The following is a 19217-nucleotide window of genomic DNA, read 5'->3' as shown; positions in this document are numbered from 1 at the left end:
CTGTTAGACAGCCTCCAATTAGGCACTCCACATTAAGACAAAACATGCACATTTAATAGTTGTGTTTTGAAGCCATGGGCATCACTTGCACAGAGCAATGCAGATGTCTGTGAATCAAAGTTTTGTGGAATCAAACTTTCTTGGCTAAGTGGCCTTTGAAAAAAGCAATATAGCACAGAGCTAGATAAATATCCTATGAAATTAACAACTACGTTCAGTACCTCCAGGGTGTTACTACCAAGGATTTTCTTTTCACAAGATATGTGAAAAACACAGGGGAAGGGAAAACGTTACCTTGTATTGGCCGGTTACTCTAATGGTAACGATAAGTAATAATTTGTTTCCAATGAGATATGTTCATTTTTTTTATGTTCAAAGGAAACATTAATTGAAGGCTGCCATGCTGGGTGAAGCTGTAATACTATTGAAAAAGATTTTTAAAAATACAGAATGAAGTTTTACAAATTTTAGGATTCTCTTTCTGCTTTGATAAACCGAGATAGATGAACCTTGTCTGCCCCTTTATGTATTTGTTTAAATATTTCTTCCCCCTTTCTTCTTTTGGAACTTCATAGAAATATCTGGAGATTTCAATGCCAGGTTTTCAGACATATGTTTAAATAATTGCTCTTTGGAAATGATGCCAAACATTTCTTCTGTATCATCACACAGAAAATACCTTCATGTACTCTGCCAAAAGTACTTCAGAAGCTTTTAGAAGAATACACCACAAAGAACTCTGTTCTACCTAAAGGGTTTGCATTCAAAGCCTCCAGTTTATAGAAATAATAGGAGGCTACTGAAAGCATCTACTCTTTCTTGATCTTCTAGAAACAGATGATAGCTTTACCTCCTGAACTTGTGCTGAAAATATCCATTTTAATATTAAATACAAAGGAAGTACTGGTTTTTGTTCCCATCCCCACCCCAAAGCCTTCTAAAGTTCACAGAATCATAGAAGGGTTGAGGGCGGAAGAGATCTCTGGGTATCTTCTTTCCCATCTCCCCTGCTCAAGCACGGACACCTAGAGCAGGGTGCCCAGGACCATGTCCAGATGGCTTCTGAATATATCTCCAAGAAGTTAGACTCCACAAGCTCTCTGGGCAATAAGCTCCCTCTGACCATCAAGAAATGCTTTTTTTTTTTTTTCACCATGTGGATGACCAAAGCACTTCCAACCTCAACCCTTCTGCTATTTTTGTCATTTTCCCCCATACCCTTCAGGTATTTATATACATTGTAAGATCCCTGAGCCTTCTCTTTTCTAGACTGACGAGTCCCGGCTCTCTCAGCTTCTCCTCATAGCACAAGTGCTCCAGTCCCTTCATCATCTTCATGGCCCTTTGTTTGACTCCTTCCAGTAGCTCCATGCCTCTCTTGTACTGGGGAGCGCAGAACTAGACACGTTACTCCTTGTAGGACCTCAACAACACTCGGCAGAGGTTAAGGATTACCTCTCATGAGCTACTGGCAACATTCCTTCTAAAACACCCCAGTGCATACCATTAATCTTCCTTTCTGAAAGGGCACATTGCTGACTCACATTCAACCCCCCAGGTTATTTTCTGCTAAGCTGCTTGATGTCTTTGCTTAAAGCTGTCAAGCTAGGAGAATCCCAGCACGTAATGGTGTGTGGAGTTGTTCCTACCCAGGAGCAGGACTTTGCGGTTCCCTTTTACTGAGCCGTATGAGGCTCCTGTCAGCCCATTTCTCCAGCCTGTTGAAATCCCTCTCAAGGGCAGTACAACTGTATCTTACCAGCCACTTCTCCCAGTTTTCTCCAACTTGCTGAGGGGACACTCTGCCTTATAATCCAAATCATTAATGAGCATGTTAGATAGGATCAGACCCATTATAAACTGCTGTGAGACACCATTAATTGACTCCAATTAGACTTCACTGTGCTGGTCACCACCCTCTGGGTCCAGCTGTTCAGAAAGTTGTCAATCCACTCCATGCTTCATCAGCTTGTCTATTTGGATATTAAGGAGATCGCGTTGAAAACCTCACTGAAGTTTAGACAGACAACTTCCAATGCTCTCATCTCATATACCAAGCCAGTCAATTCATCATGAAAGTTGGTTAAGCATGACTTCCACTTGATGAATCCATGCTGACTACTGCTAATGACTTTCTTACTCTTCACGTGCCTGGAAATGGTTTCCAGGATTAGTGGCTCTATCACTTTCCTGGGGATCAAGGTGAAGCTGACCCACCTATTCATAACAATGCCAAGAGGAAAAAGAGTGATTCTAATTAAGTAAAACTTTATTTTTGTTAAGTATGTTAGGAAATTTCACATCATGGAAAAGGTTTTGATTCCAGCATCACTTTACTTCTTTTTCCATCTATTAGACAAAAAAATAAAAAAAAAATAAAAAAAAATCCAACAACCCAACAGATTATATCATGGATCAACATCATATTTTACATGCAAGTGTTACTTTTCAGGGCTGAAAATTACCTCTCCCAACTAAAACATGAATAATTTTGATACAAAATGAATCAAAACAAAACACAAAAGTAAAAGAAAACTGGCATGGCTGGAGTTCTTACCTATAATAGTAAATTTAAATGTTTTAGATGGCAGAGGCCTTCCTGCGTAAGTGTCTGCACTACTTTCATTTAATACTACTTGCAGCTTCAAGGTGTAGTTCCCAAGTTTCTGAAAATTTTCTAAAGAGAAATACAAATAAATTTATAAAGAAAAAGTAAAATTATAAATAAACTGAAAATATTTCACCTAGGAACTCACCCATTTTTTTAAACCAGTATGGCCATTTGCCTCCGTGCTGACTTATATGGGAAATTATCTCTTTATTTCCTGTAGGTGCTGAAAAATAAACATGTATCTACATATATTTAGGATTTACAACATAATTCTCTATTATATAAAAACATGTCACTTTTAAATCTAAGAAACAGAAATTCAGTTTCAGTTTATCACACTGATCACAGCTTAATAAAATATTTATTTCCACATCTAATCCCATTTTAATTAAAAATTGCTAGCCCCGGACACGTTATAATGAAAGCATCAGGTTTATAAAGTTGTATTTTATCAGCTCTTTCATTATATGTTCCCTGTTAAGTCTGAGAACATGCAGGCTGTGCAATCCATACTGTCAACTGACTGACTTGACAAATGATAAAATAAATTAGCTTAAATTTGAGCAATGGTAAAAATGTGAAGTTGACTGCAGATATGTTTGAGGAAAAAAATAACATTCTTTTTTGGCTTCAAATTGTTTTGTCTGTCTTTATAAACATTTCTGCTGCATGAAGGCACAGCCTGACAGAAAGTATAATGAAACTCTGAGGCAATTTTTAGTGACTGGTGCTATAACCTCAGATCATACAGGAACAATACAGTTAAAAACTCCTGCAATATATTATTATAATATATTCAAAATAGCAATATATTATTTTAATCTATGATTATAATCTATTATAATCTATACAAAATAGATTTTAGTATAATTTAAATTAACACAATGCAACTGCATCAAGACTACATAGAATAGAAAGAAATGCATGAGAAGATACAATTTGATCTATTGGTGAATATAAACAACTGTTTCACATCCTGCTTTTTCACCAAATGACATACATAAAGCAACATTTGCCAACATTTGTATTTTTTTGAACATTTAATTTTGGATATATTGGGTTATTACAGTAAGTTCTGATGTTTTTTTACTGTAACATAATTTAGTGAAATAATTACTAACATAATTTAACATATGCACATAGTTTAATACATATGCTACATATTTTCACCTTTAGTAGTTATCAACACTGAGGAAACAGAACTTCTCAATAAGTGCAGTTTTCCTATTGTACCATCAGCTGCCAGCAAGGTAAACTGAAAGGCCCTGTATTATGCAAGATGCACACCTTGAAGATGCTCACATTTCTTGTATTGCCCCTTTATAGATTGATCATGCAAGGGGCAAATTTACCTATAGGAGAAATTTCTTCACTTCTATGGGAAGTGCAAGAAGTCTAACACTTCTGTGCATACTGACATGCAAAACTGACAATAAAACTAGTGAGTTCTTGGAAGAGAACCACTGGGGATACCTGTGCTTTAAAGGGAGGGTGCTATTACATTCTCCTGGTCTGTTCTGAAAGAGGACACAACCCTAAGTTGTTTATGTTTAAAGTTTGCAAGCAACTTTCAAGGTTGCAGTTTCTACTTTTATGTAACTTAAGTGAATTGCTGTTTTAATTGCAAATTCCTTTAAACCAGGAACATGGCATATTATGTAGAGAATCTGAAATTGATATGCTCTCCTTTTATGTGATGGAAGAGTTAATAATATAGCATTGAGACATTAAATATGTGGCCTAAAGGCAACTGTCATTTCATGAAATGTGGCTTTGGATGCATACACAAAACAGATGAAATATTGTCCTTGAAATTAAAAGCTTTATGAGTCTAGCAAATTCTAATATATGCACAAGCAATTATACACAAGCAAATATTTTACACTTCATGCATTTTTAAATAATAAAGACTAATTGTAAAGACTATTTTTAAATAAAGACACTAAAGTACTTACAATGTAGAATAACCTTGAGTTCAACAAGAAGTTTCTTTGAACCTCCATGACTGGTACCTGGAAGTTTTTGCATTGCTTCTCCTTTTTTATTCAAAATTTCTATTCTTAATGCCCCTATATTTAAACAGAAAAATGAAGGGCTTTTCAAGTATGCTGTTTTTAAGTGATTGGAGATTTCTGTATGTTTATTTTTAAACAGAGGTGAATAGTATCACTTTAAACTACCATTTTCCTTTTGAGTATTCAGAAAAAGAAACTATACCTATTGGTGTACCAGCAAATCTTGTTTCATTTGGTAATAGCTCATCTCCTTCAGGCCATGTTACGGACAATTTGTCAGGAAGTCTAGTGAAAATGAGAGAAAGAACAGTTTTTCTGTGAGTTAAAAAAGAATTGTCTTTAGTAGAATTTATCTTTAGTAGAATATATATGAAGCTCTTTTTCTGAAAAAAAAAAAAAAAGGTCATCTGTTCAATCATCTGAACAATCATTTGTTCTTGTTTAAGAGTTCCATTTTTTTTGTTTCTTCTCAAATGCTTGACTGCCCTTCCATTGGGAATAAAACTAACCATATTTTTGTGCTTCCTGAAAAAATACTAAAACTCTTAGTAGGAAATGCACAAGTAAATCACCACAATTCAGAGCTTACCTTGCCATTTCATCCTCTATGTATTTTTTAACAGCTTTGTCAGACACTGTTCTGTCAAGTTTTGAGATTGGAATAGTTTTTGTTTCAGCATACAATGCCTTAGGTTCCTGGAAAAAAATTAAGTCAAGTTAAAAACAGCCAGATTATAATACGTCAGAGAAAAACTTCTCTACCAAGGGACCAGACAGGTAGACAAAGACATAATGCAATATGCTAACAAATGCTACCTGGTGACTCGACCACTGTGGTAGAATTTGTTGAAATCACAAGGGTTAAAAATGAGCTTGCAATATACTAGTGAGCCCAACTGTAATACTATATGTCGTATGGAAATTGAATTAATTTAAATTCATCAATTCTGAATAATTATGTTTAATATGAGATTTACATTAAAACTGATGTAAATAAGCAATTTGATTCTAAGCAATTTGATTTCTTTGCTAAATCCAGAATTGAACAGCTGTTGAAAAAAAACAAACAAAACAACTTTTTAAGAAGTCTAATTTAGAATTAAGTTTACAGATTCCGTAAGCATATTAGGTATGAGAACTCTTTTTATAGTTGTCTTACCAAAGCAATTTGAACCTCTCCTCCAGTGGCAAAAATATCTCCATCATGGTCTCCATACAAAAAAAAATTCTCAATGCTTCCATAGAATATTGGAAGAGTCTTCACGGTTTTCACCTGTTAGTTGAAGACAACAGGTAATTTCAATACATTAGTTCCACATTAAGTGTATTGCATTTGCCTTTTATACAGTTCAAATGCTGATACAAAATAAACAAAAAAAATCCCAACATTTAGTTAGGTGGAGACCTAACTAACATTTAGTTAGGTGGAGACCTAACTTACCAGCTGCCCAGTTTTGTACGTTTTCCCATCCCACTCTATTGCAGAATATACCGTCCAAGGGCTCTGCATTCTTTTGGATGGCAAATCAGTACGGGTTGTTATTCCTTTGAAGACTGTGAATTTTATCTGTTTGTCATATTTCTCATGACAGTCTTTGAGCCACAAAGCAAATTCTCTGTCAATTTTCATTCGCTGCTCCTATAAAATGACAAAAGAAACGCATATTATCAATGTATTACAGAATGCATACCTGACAATTCGTGAAGTATGAACAATTACAGGAGAAATGTGATATGTACTCAAAAAAAATGCAATATTCAGCTTGGAAACAGTACAATATTCCACAAGAGTTACACTTTCAGCCAAAGTGTTTCCCTCAGCACTCATATGCTGTTATGAGGACAGTCTTTCCACAAAAATTGTTAAAGAAAATAAAAGGAAAAACAATCTTATTTTTTTTGATTTAAAGAGTCGGCTTTAATACTCACTGAAACTGAGAGAAGCATCCGCTACAAAGACTGCAAAAGTTTCTAAGGTGAAAGTTCTTCAGAAGCAGAGAAATAACCAGTGACACAAACAAATGACCCAAAAGTACACATTTCATTTACGCCAGAAAGCAATATGTAATAGATTAAAATAATCACCTGTCCATTGAAGATTCTTGTGAACAGAGTATTCTTGTCTTTTAACTTCAGTTCTAGATCCATGAAAGTGAGTTTGTTTGTGCTGACCTGAAACTTATCATTGGTAAACAATGCACCAGAAATTCTGTTGTAGCATTCAATTGGTGCCAATCCTCTTTTCTTTGGAGGAGCGCACCAGTCAAAACTTAAACAAAAGAAGACAGACATTAAAATCATCTTCTATACAAAGGAAGGGGCTTACACCGTAGAAAAAGATTGGTCTACATTGTAGAAACTGATTATTACTTACTCTTCCACAGTTGTGTATGGGATTAATCTTCCATTCCAAAAACATTCAAAAATAGGTCTTTTTCCTCGGGCACCCTTTTCTACTATAAAGCAGTCGTAATCGTCATCATCATCATTTAATTCTTAATTAAAAAGAAGACAGTCTCTATAAATAAAATTCTTAAAAACCAGTGTAATATCACACAACACAGCATTTAATTATTATCTGTGCATAACAGGTTATGCACAGTAGCACTACACATGATATCAAGTTGGGTATTTATTAGCATTTGTTTGTTTAAAAAATACCAAACAAAAAGTGTAAGGAAAATTTTTAACAGCGATTGAGTATTTCCAAATTTTAAGTATAATTTGAATAAATAATACTTATTTCACCCCCTTAATGCCATATGACATTCTTCTAATATCATAAAATCTTGTCATTATTAAACGTCATTTATTGTGTTAAAGGAATTTCAAGGGGTGATGATTTTTTTTAAACACTAGCATTTAAATCTGAAAACCCATCAAGACTGCATAAAGCAAATTTTACACTTAGGGCTTAGTCTACATGTTGTCCACTGGAGTGTTCTGGTGTTATAATGCCTTGAATCAAACTGCTGCTCATTATTTTCTCAAAAATCTAACAGTCAGGAAACTGAAAATGGTTCAATTGGACTGCACTTTATAAGAGTTTATAGTTTGATAGCAGAGGGAGTTATGTCAAAGTTTACATGAACAAGTTACCAAAATAACCAATGTCAGGAGGTAAAGTTTTCTGTTCTGCCACAATCTCATTTAGATGATAATTTACACTTCAATTTAAATTTCTTTTTTCATTTATTTAAAAGATTTGTAGTAATAGGATTGCTTATAATATGACTTTACCACCAATAAGCAGCGTAACATTTCACTCACTTGATGGATAACATGGATCTTCGGGGTACGTTTCTTTATCATACAGGAAGGGATGATATCGGATGATGCCTTCCACTATACCTTCTCCTTCAACAAGAGCCTTAAACTCAAAACTATCTGCTGTAGTATTAATATACAATGTCTGCATGTCATCTTTGATCTCTCGAAGATTGACAATCTTTGGTACTTTTCCTTTTTCAAACATTGAAATCTGAAAAACAAACAACAAAAAAAAGTTCATCCTCCTTAGACCAAAGAACCTAGAGTAATTAGTATTTCTGACATTTGTGTTAACTGTTAGCAAAATGCATTAGCTTCTCTGCTGCAATGATAAATAATGTTACTTCTCAAAAACTAAATTACTTTTTTATCTTAAAATGTTGCTGTAGTTCAAAATAAATAATTTTTACCTATAGATATAAAATTTCATACCTCAATGTCAATGTTGTTGAAAGGGCTTATGTCTTTTGTTACAGCATTAGTTTCATTTCCTTTTGGTCCATGGATATAATAGTGATAGATATGTCTGTAATATTTTTAAAATAAAGAATACATTTCCAAAATTGAAATTAGAAAAAATGAGCATTATAATTTTCAGTTAAACTCTGCAAACAAGTATACCTGGTACAGAATATTTACTAAACACAGCAATTTATTCTTTTTCACTTCTTTGAACTCTTATCTCCTTCACACACAGTCATTCATAGGATCAACTTTTGGATAAAATAATCAAGAACATTACGAATTTGAAAACAATACACAAGTGAAAAAAAATATTGTTGTTACATGGCTACTGATCCTACATCAAAGCACAAGCTAGTAAAACTGTAGGCTGTTTTGCACTCTAGAGATTAAAATGAACTAGAGCCAAAAAAAACCTCCCACACTGTTTCTAATTCTTTATATTGATCATTTGAATGGTAATAGAAGTACTTAACAATTGCCAGCCTTACATTATTCAAAAAAAAGTTACCCTATTTCAATAAAGACAAGTTTATGGATATGACCTGCATGTTAGAAATATATGTTTTAAAATTTGTCAACATTATGTACTAATAGCACCTGCATCCATTTCAGAAGCTTGAAAGATCTATACTGTCAGATATGTTAATTCTTTACATAGAGATATGAAGTTTGAGAAAATTTAGGAGCTTAAATTCTGCTTAATTCAACTTTTCAGCAAGCTAGCTAATTCTTCCAGATTCCAAAGTTTGAGTCCTTAAACCTCATGGTAGTGGTTTGCAGAAAAATGAGTTTATACAAGCCAATGAGACTGAACATATAAACGGACCTAAATCAACCTGCATATGTAAATCAACCTCATTGCTTCTGACATCTACAACACTAAATGCATCCCAAGGAGAGATCCCAGGTCAAAACTCCTCATGCTCTCATTGCTCATGACTTTAGAGCAGACTGGTATGTCTACACTGCAGAGCATTTTGCTTGCACCTCTTCCAGACCTCAAAAAGTGTTCTTGTGGCCTTAAAGCAGAATTGTTTTGGGGATTCATCTTCCCTCCCTCCAGTTCAAAGCTTCTGAAATAATGAGGGCTGTTCTGTAGTCCAATAGAGCAGAATGAAACTGGTATCATCGTGTGTTGCAGAAGGCACGGCAGGAGGATATGCAGAGATGTTTGAGGGAACAAGGCCAGATGAAATACTGGTAATAAATTATGTAACACTGTGAAGCAAAATTTGATTAGATTTGCCGTAACAGCTGCAAGGGCATAATTGAGTAAATGGTGCATGGCTTTCCTCTCAAGTGGGAGCAGTTTTTTCACTTTGGGAGATCTCTGGAATGAAGATACACCTGTAAATGCAACTAATCATCAGAATAGACCCTAGAAGCTAATGGGGTACCTAAGTTATTTGTCAATGTAGATGTACCCCAAAATTTTCATATGGTTATAAAGGTTTTCAGTCACAAGGGTTTCAGTCACAAGTGAACGGCATTTAATATATTATTATCTAATCGTCATATTACATATGACCCATTACTATTACAGTACAGGTAAGAAAAAAAAAATAAAATGATATATTAGAAACCAAATTCTAGTTTTCCAGTTATTCAAAATTGGACCACACAACACTAGAAATGAGTGGACAGTATCATACAGAGTTCTCCCTCTAAGGCTGGGATGAAGCAGCATTTTTCTCTATATATTTTCAAAAACACTATGAACACAAAGTTACATACTAAGGTTAGGAGTACAGCTGTCAAAGTAACAACGTATTAAGTCACTCATAATTAGATTAATAATTAATAATGTAACAACTAAATTGAATACTAATAGGAAGCAACTCGTAATTCTTTGACTTTGTTAGAAGCCTAATTTTAAATCAACTATAAAGAACCAACTTACGCCAGCTGCCTTGTCCAAAGATGAAAGTAGTTTTTCAAGTACTGCATATGATCTAGTTGAACACCTGTAATGACAACTGCCGTGAAACTCTCTTTATCCCTTTCTTCTAATATTAGATTATGAAGAAACCTTTCATCATCACTTGTGATATGTGTAGAGTCAGTTGGCTACAAAAAGAGTAAAATAAGAGCAGGAATGTAAACTGAATTACTGAACTCCCATCAGCTTTGAAAGGACTAAAAATCAGAACAGGAACACAAAGACACAACGCTATGTATCACAAAGGAGTAATGCTCAAAATGAAAGCTTCCATATTCAAAATAAATGAACTGAGAATCCATGATCCAGTTCATTTTCAACTCACTCATCACAGCATTTTAAATATTTAGAAATGCATTTAATCATGCTTAACGTAGCACTGTGTAGTACCTATATCCTCATCTATCAAATGGAACAATCATGTGTCCAAGACGTAAGAATTTATAAAGTAAATCATGCCAGAAAAAAAAGTGTTTTTAAATGGATAGTCTGCTTTCTAGAATAGACCTCACATAGGAAGAAACATGCTTTGGCTGTGAAACAAAAAATGTGAATCCTCAGTTCCAGCTGAAATATCTACCAGTCTCACAGAAAAAATAAGTTGTGATTGTCTTTTACTGGATGAATGCACCTCACTTTTATGACAGGTTCCTAAGCTGCATAAAAACACAGTGGTTATTGTAATGCTTCATGCTGGACCGGTGGATAATTTTTGCATATGCTTCATCCAGAAAAGAAGGTATTTTGAACACAAAGATTGAGATCTTTCTAGAAATGGCAAATGACTGATACAACTTCATGCCTTGTTTTGCAAGAAAGCAGGCAAAAAGGAAACGTCACTAAATTGATTAAAGGATACTCCTCTAAGCTAACTGTATGTACGTAGTGAAATACGTTAGTCAACGGTGTCCTATTAAGGCTTACCTTCCCCAGGAAACCAAAGAGCTCTCCTTAACTAAAAAGATAATTAAACCAGTTTTGGTGCCTTTCATCAAACTCAACCTGCAGTAATCCATTACAATTTCTATTTCTGCCACAGCATTCACTTGGTCACCTACATGCACTGCAGATCCTTTTTCAGGACATGCATGGGACAAATTCTGACATTTAATCTCACGTCAGTATTCCAAACTTGCCTGGCTACTTTGATCATTTATATCAACTTCTTAGTCTTAAGTTGTCTATCCATCAACTCTACACCGTTGAGTTGCTCTTCTATCACTGAGTGCTTCAGCGTCTACAAGTTTCCCATTACTTCCTTTAACACTACACATTGTAAGTGATGCAGAAGTGAAGACATACCCAGATAAATATTACAAAAACATTACACAGGAATTATGTTACAAGAAATACTATAGGAAGTCACGTTAGCCTGGGAACAGCTTTCAATTAAAAATGAGAAAGCATTAAGGCTACTTACCTTTCTGTTTCGAATATATCCGCTATATATTGCTTCTTTGTTTTTCTCCTTCTTTTCAAAATCCTCTTTGGAAAGGACAAGTTCATGAACATCCTGAGAATCCGCAGGTTTGCTTATCATCTGTTTGTATTTTAGTATTTAAAATCAAAATAAGAGTTAAAATGAACACAATAAAATAATTTAGTGACGTTATGTGACATCTCAAATGTTTTAAAATGAATCCAAGGATTGATATCTACTTACTCTGGCAGATTGTCCAACGAAGAATACTGCTTGTTTGCCTCCAACTCCAAAATATGAGATATCACTATTTAAACTACGAGGTACTGGCAAAGGGCGAACATATCCTGAGTGATCACTGGGAGTAAAAATGGTTTTAATAAGTTTTCTCAAGCCAATTATCATTTAAAGGAAAAAAAAGGAAAGAAAAAGGATTCTTCTGATCTAACCAGCTTGTATTAAACTCTTCAGTCCCTCTCTTCAAATGTCCTTTATTTCATAATTATAATTTCAATTAAAAGTAATGTGCCTAAAATGCCTGATGTACTTCTTATTTTAAAAGGCTGTTGACATAGTAACTTCTTTCTCTTTAAGTTATCTTATGTCTTCTGTCCCTTCTAGCAAACCAAACTTCATTCAGTGAAATACATCTAACTTTTTAACCTGAATTACTATTTTGCTTAGGTACATTTTATTTTTTTACATGGAAAGACAGAAAAGGATTTGGCAGTGAAAATCTTACAGAAAAATAAATATGCTACTGCACTTAAAAATTCTCTCCATTGCTAACTGTCTGAAACAGTGACATTGCCGATAGGTCTGCACAACAGGTACTGTGGTACCAGCAATTACATACATGTTTAAATGGTACCAGATAAGAGGCAAATCCCTCAGTGCTCTCCTTTGACTATGGCAAAATGTTAACTGTTATGCTTATGCTAATGAAAATAGATAATTAAGCAAGCCTTCTTCCTTATGACATAACACCTCAATGAAAATAATTTTGAGTCAAAATTATTTTTAATGCCAGCCATCTCTTAAATGGTCTTAAGGAGATTACAAACGGCATCAATAATTCAATTCCATGTCTTTTGAGTCAGCTTGGATGGATTAACAGTCTTACCTAGTTTAAGCAAACAACAGCAAAAACATCTATTTCTTAAATTATAGCCGTAATGAATGAAAAGGTGCAGAAAAGTATCCTGGCATAATTTACAGCTATGTTCTTATCAATATCAACCCAAATTTAAACATACAGTTTAAAAATGCTACACATTCCTATTATTATTCTATTCACCTAGAGAAATTTCAAAACCAGTGTTTCTTTACAAACGACTGGACAAGATAATCTAGATATCAAAACCCCATACCTTTTCAGCTCTATTATCACTTCCCACTGCTCCAGTACTCTTTACATCAGTTTCTCATAGAAGTTATTTATGATTAAGGCTATGATCACGATCTTCAAAGGATCCTGTCCTAGGCCTAATGTATTTTTAAGGTATTCTTAAATAAAAAATGAGTAAAGCTCAAGAATTGTATGTAATTACTTGTGTGGAATTTTTCTACAGTAGGGTTAAGTGTCACTGTACAGGTTGAAGGGAATGGACTTGGGAATGGACTGAAAACCGTAAAATGTATTATTGCAAGTGTCAAGAAACACCATAAACTCCTACTTTCTTCTTTAAAGGCAAAAGACTTTTATTTTGCCTAGCCTTCTTCAACAGATACAGACATCTTCAGTTATACTTTCGCATTACATTGTACGCAATTAAGTCAAAAGAAAAACAAGCAGAAACCTAAACCAAAACCCTGTATTCATTATACCCTTGGGAAACCAGTAACACAACAGACACTGAATGCATTGTTTACTGCATTACTGACAGGCTTTCAGGTAATAGATGAACATGGCTTAAGAGCTCTGCAGAACCCAGAATGCTCTTAACTGTATGCAGACTGAGTGGAAGACAGCTTAGATAAGGCCATGAGAAGAAAAAAGTGTTCTCACACTACCATAGCATTAGTAGAGTATTTCTGCGTTATGAAACTTTTCTTCTTACCGAAAATACGTACCTACTGATGTGCAGTCATAGAAAGACAGGTTTCAGGTAAGCACTGCTATGGAGCTGTGCCTTAGAATGACATTGTACAAATATTTGTACAATTTGCCAGTTGCAAAAACAATTAAAACTTTCTAACCTCTCAAAGTCACCTTGCCTTGTAAACTTTGATAATCTGTACACCGCCCAGTTGTTGAGCTCTTTAGAAGTCATTCCTCTTCCATTATCAATCACAGCAACAGCTGGTTTTCCATTCGAGTCATCAAATAACTGTTTAGGGAAAAAAAAAAAAAACAAAAAAAAAACACAAGGAGCACCAAAAAAAAAAAAAAAATAAGAAAACCACATCTGAGAAAAGCAGAAGGTTTCTATCTTACCAATTTGATCTGTATGCTTCGAATACCAGCATTTCGGGATGTAGCTGATAGAGAATTGTCAATCAACTCGGCAAGGGCAAATGCTAAAGAAATTAAAGAAAAATCACCATATTAAAATCCTGTTCTTAAAAGACAGCACTTAGAAAACAGACGCACACTTGCAATAGTTTCTTCTGAGCCATCAGGATAATACGTTCCTGTCCCGTTTTTATGTGGCAAGCTGTTGGTAGTGGGTGAAGGGCTGCAGGGGTGGCCTCTGTGAGCAGAGCCCAGCACTGCCCCATGTCAGATCAGAGTCAGCTCCAGCTGGCTCCAAAAGGGACCCACTGCTGGCCAGAGCTGAGCCAGGGAGTGACACTAGTCATGCCTCTCCGATAACATTTAAAAAAAAAAAATAATTATTATTATTTTTAAAAAAATAGTCAAAATTACTGTGTAGCAGGTGTGAAAGAGAGGAGTGAGAAAAAACATGAGAAAAACAGCCCTGCAGCCACCAAGGTCATGGAAGAAAGAGGGGAGGAGGTGTTCCAGGTGCTGGAGCAGATTTCTCTACAGCCTGTGAAAAGGACCATTGTGAAGCAGGTTGTCCCCCTGAAGCCAATGCAGAGGGCCACACTGGAATAGACATCTCTACACTGCAGCCCACAGAGGACCCCACTCTGCAGAAGGTGGAAGTGTCCTGAAAGAAGCTGCAGCTCATGGGAAGTCCATGCAGGAAACAAGCTCCTGGCTGGAACTGCAGCCCATGCTGGAGCTGGCTGCACCTGAAGGACTTCATCCTGTGGTATGGACCCATGCTGGAAGTGTTCTTGAAGCTTGTGGGCAGGACCCCATGGTGGAGCAGTTCCTGAAGAACTATAGTCCATGGGAGGGACCCCACAACAGAGGAGGGCCAGAAGTGGAAGAGAAAGTGCTATGAAATGACCACAACCCAAATTCCCCATTCCTTTGCACTGCTTGGTCAGGGAGAAAGTAGAAGAGTCAAGAGAGAAGCTGAGTCTGTGAAGAAGGCAGTGTGTAGGGGAAGGTGTTTTTAGTACTCACTATCCTACTCTGCCCCACCCTGGCAATAAAGTAAGTTAATCCTCCACAAACCAAGTCTGTTTTGCCATTAACTGTAACTGTGATCAATCTCCCTGTCCTCATCTCAACCCATAAGCTTTTCCATCCCACATTCTCCCTCCATCCTGCTGAGGATGAAGAATGAGAGGGGTTTGGCAGGCAACCAGTGACCAGCTAAGGTTAACACCCTAAACACAAATGGACCAGAAATAAACACTGTCAGAACTACCAGAATTACGTAACACCTTGTTTATTAATGACATAGAAAGCAGGGCTGAAGGCACCCTCAACATGTCTGTCGACAAGCTGCGTGGTGCAGTTGGTGTGCTAGAGGAAACGGGTGCCATCCAGAGGGACAGGCTTGAGAGGTTAGTCCACGTGAACCTCATGAATTTCAACTAGTGCAAGATGCTGTACCTGGGGAGGGGTAATCCCAAACATTAGTACAGACTCAGGGGTAAATGGATTGAGAGAGGACACTTAATACATAAAGGGGGCCATAAAACAAAGATGGGAAGAGCCTATTTACCAGGGTGTGTTGTGATTGGACAAGGAGTATTGAATGGTTCTAAACTACAAGAGGGCAGATTGAGAACAGGCGTAAGGAAGAAATTATTTACTATGAGTGGTTAGATACTGGAACAAGTTGCCAAGAGAAGCTGTGGATATTCTCTCCTTGGACAAGTTCAAGGCCAGGTTGGATGGGACCTTGACAAACCTGACCTTGTGGAAAATGTCCTTATCCACGGCGGGGTGGTGGGTGGAACTACATGATATTTAAAGGTCCCTTCCAATTCAAGCCATTCTGTGATTCCACAATCAAACAGCAGCCCTTTATCAAGTATGAACATCAACATAATGAACTGGTGAGAGATACCCTTAAGAGAGGTTGTAAATAAGCAGAGTTAGCTGCAGTACCCTTACAGACAGTCAAAACTGCTATTTGCTCTATTGCAATTCTAGTATGTAATAAACTAAAGTGGACTTGGTTACTGATGTGTTCAAAAGTTATATAATTTGTAGTCTTAATAGCTTTAGGATTGGAGAGCTGTGACACACACAGCACTAGAACTTTTGGACCATTTTTAAAGGCTTTTTTTGTAGCAAGACAAATGATTCACAGCATGAATTCTCCCCTTTTCCAGGTCACCTATCACAGACTACAGATGAGGTAAAGAACTCACTTAAACACATGTGAAAAGTTCCTCACAAATGCCTGAAGCTTGCATTCCCTCTTCTAGCACGAGGCAGGCTGCTTTAGCAATAACATGACAGAGAAAAATGTAGCAGTAAAGCTTAATAGTAGTAAAGTTGGATTTTCTACTAAAGAAACCAACAGACTTCAAAAAGACAATGTTGAGATCCCCTACTTAAATCATTCCTGACTCATGAATTAATATGCTTCAGGTATTTGGGCAACAGCGTGAAGGGTGAGAAAACAGTACATGTATGTTGGTAATACTACCAGATGGACCCAAGCAAGAACTCAAAATGTTTCTAACACAGCAGGTTGTCAGGAAACTTTGACATCTAGGCCCACAGACATCGACAGACCTGATCAAGTTTTTCCTCTCCTGTGGATTTTCTTCCTTCAATGCTTCTGGAACAAATAGATCTGTCAAAGATGCTACTATATTCTACATTCAAACCGTATTGCAAAGTAATGTTTTTGAATGTCAATAGAAGAATTGACATTGATAGTATCTTCTGTTACCCACAGATTTTCTATCACTGGAGTTATGTACTTTGTTAGCTATACGGTCAGGCACCTCAATACTGTCCTTTAGATGCAGATGGCAGTGAACATGATTTTTGCATGTGCTCCATATGTGTATTACCATTTCATTTCATAGCAGCATTTTGAGGCCTGCTGAGAGAAGGAAAAAGAGGTTTTCCTACCAGTGGAATGATCAACATTCCACAGGAGGGGACCAGTAGCTGCAAAATACATGACTACTTATAGTAGAAGTGCAGTACTGAATGATTTGATGTTCATCAAGAACTTATGAGATTTAACAGTTCCTTCTGTCAAACCAACTGTTTGTTTGATTGCAGTGCTGTTAAAGTGAAAATAGAATGAGAGTTGGACTGTATGTTCATTTGAATCTTGTTAAGTTCTGTGACTGCAGAGAATGGAAATACTTCTAGTTAACCCAACTCTAGCAGTGAGGACATTACTTCAGTATTTTTGGTGTTTTTTGGAATGTACACATTTATCTAAAAGTACTTGTATCACATTTTTTTCTATTAGCCTGCATTAATGTCTGTAAACAAACAATAATTCAACACTGAAAAAAATCATGACAAAGAAATATTCTGATTTTGTTATTTCTCTTGTAATCTATTCATATATGCAAAACACACAGCTTAAAACAACAAATAACTATGGAATCCAAAGATGAGAGTGGAAAAAGAAACAGATCATTTGCCAATAACAGAAATCTGGTGGGTGAAATTAGCAGAAAAGTCAAATAACCTAAGGTAAGATGCTAACCATCTACCTCTGGGTGGCTTCAGTATCCATAACACAAACCTCCCAATACGCTACAGTGCATGTCACTGAAATGTGACACAAGGTAGCAGTATGATTTTGTAATGTTTCATTTTCTGAAGAGCAAACAAGTCCTGTTCAGCATTAAGATCTATCACGCTGACACAAACACATGGCATCTGCTAGCTTCATACAAGCTAGCTTTATCTGCTAGGTTGTATCTGCTTCTTCATATTCTCCAAAGGAACAGTCCAGTCCCACTGTTGACAACACTTGGCTGTACCTTACAGAATCATAGAATGGCTGAGGTGGGAAGGGACCTCTGAAGACCATCCGGTCCAGCAGGGCCACCAAGAGCAGGTTGCTCAGGACTGTTCAGAAGTTCTTGCCTTTGGAAATCATTTTCAGTAGTTGCTCCAGGAGGTTCACACCTGCTAGCTGATTTTACCTCAAAGCCTAAGAACAATTCATTCTAACATGGAGAAAATTAAGTATGGCAACAGCCCAAAACAGATGAATAAGAGACTCCTGAAATCAACTACTGACAACAAGTACACAAGAGGCTGAATAGAGGGTGGGCTACCCAGCGGGAATATAGAGCCATTGACCAAGTGGGAAGGGATAGTGTTTGGAAACCCAAAATTCAAGAGTTGGAACTAGTGAGGGACATGAAAAGCAATGAGAAGGGCTTCTGCAGGTATGTTGCTAGCAAAAGGAAAGCTACAGTAAGCACGGATCTGTGCTTGGGTCAGGGGATCCAAGGACAACAGACACTGAAAGGACTAAGGTAATTAGTATGTTTTCCTGCCCCACCATCATCCCTTGATCTTCACTTGCAAGGTTTGCCCTGAACTCTACCAGATCCCTAAGCCTACTAGCAGACTGTGTGGGGAGAAAGTCTTCCCCCCCAATACATGAAGACACAGGGAGCTCACATAAGCCCATGCCTGCAAAGGACACTAAGGAAGCTGTCTGATGCCATTGCAAGGCCACTCTCTACCATCTTTGGTGAATGTTTAGTGGTGACAGCAGAAAAGCAAGTATCTTCTTCATGAAGGGGAAGAAGGATGAAGGGAGCTACAGGTTGGTATCCCTGACCTCAGTCTCCACAAAAGGAACAGGTCCTTGCAGAAGACATTTCCAGGCATGTTAAAAGTGACATGGTGACAGCCAGAGTGGCTTTACCAAAGACAAATCATGCCCAACCAATCTGACTGCTATAATGAGACAACTGTCTCTGGACAAGGGAAAAGCAGAGGATGTTAATAGCTTCACTTTAGGACAGTCTCTGATGTGGTGACTCACAGTAATCTCATAGACAAATTGCTAGAAAGGTGAACATAATAAAGTGGATTAAAAAATGGCCGGGCCAACAAACTCAAACAGTTGCAATCAGCAGCATAACGTTCCAACCAGCAGCCAGTTACTAGCACTGTTCCACAGGAAACAAAAATAGGGTCAGTAATACTTCATGTCTCTGTGCTCTCAGTAAGTTAGTTCACAGCCA

At 36.6% G+C, this 19217-nt stretch overlaps 1 protein-coding gene across 1 annotated transcript in view; it reads right to left on the bottom strand.

Moving 5' to 3' along the window:
- The window catches only part of SMCHD1 (structural maintenance of chromosomes flexible hinge domain containing 1), an 84458-nt gene that overhangs the window by 47416 nt on the left and 17825 nt on the right, over positions 1–19217 (bottom strand). Inside the window, exons 5-20 of the mRNA XM_035317209.1 lie at positions 14158–14240; positions 13920–14050; positions 11964–12078; positions 11721–11840; positions 10262–10428; positions 8329–8422; positions 7897–8107; positions 7001–7121; positions 6712–6895; positions 6068–6265; positions 5786–5899; positions 5216–5322; positions 4829–4911; positions 4567–4680; positions 2757–2834; positions 2558–2677 (exon numbers count right to left, since the gene is read on the bottom strand). Coding sequence (XP_035173100.1) covers positions 2558–2677; positions 2757–2834; positions 4567–4680; positions 4829–4911; positions 5216–5322; positions 5786–5899; positions 6068–6265; positions 6712–6895; positions 7001–7121; positions 7897–8107; positions 8329–8422; positions 10262–10428; positions 11721–11840; positions 11964–12078; positions 13920–14050; positions 14158–14240 — 2040 coding nt within the window. The remainder of the gene's footprint in view (positions 1–2557; positions 2678–2756; positions 2835–4566; positions 4681–4828; positions 4912–5215; positions 5323–5785; positions 5900–6067; positions 6266–6711; positions 6896–7000; positions 7122–7896; positions 8108–8328; positions 8423–10261; positions 10429–11720; positions 11841–11963; positions 12079–13919; positions 14051–14157; positions 14241–19217) is intronic.

This window comes from Oxyura jamaicensis, chromosome 2 (assembly GCF_011077185.1).
Source record: "Oxyura jamaicensis isolate SHBP4307 breed ruddy duck chromosome 2, BPBGC_Ojam_1.0, whole genome shotgun sequence".
Classification (NCBI taxonomy): domain Eukaryota; kingdom Metazoa; phylum Chordata; class Aves; order Anseriformes; family Anatidae; genus Oxyura; species Oxyura jamaicensis.
This window is presented reverse-complemented; position numbering and strand designations above follow the sequence as displayed.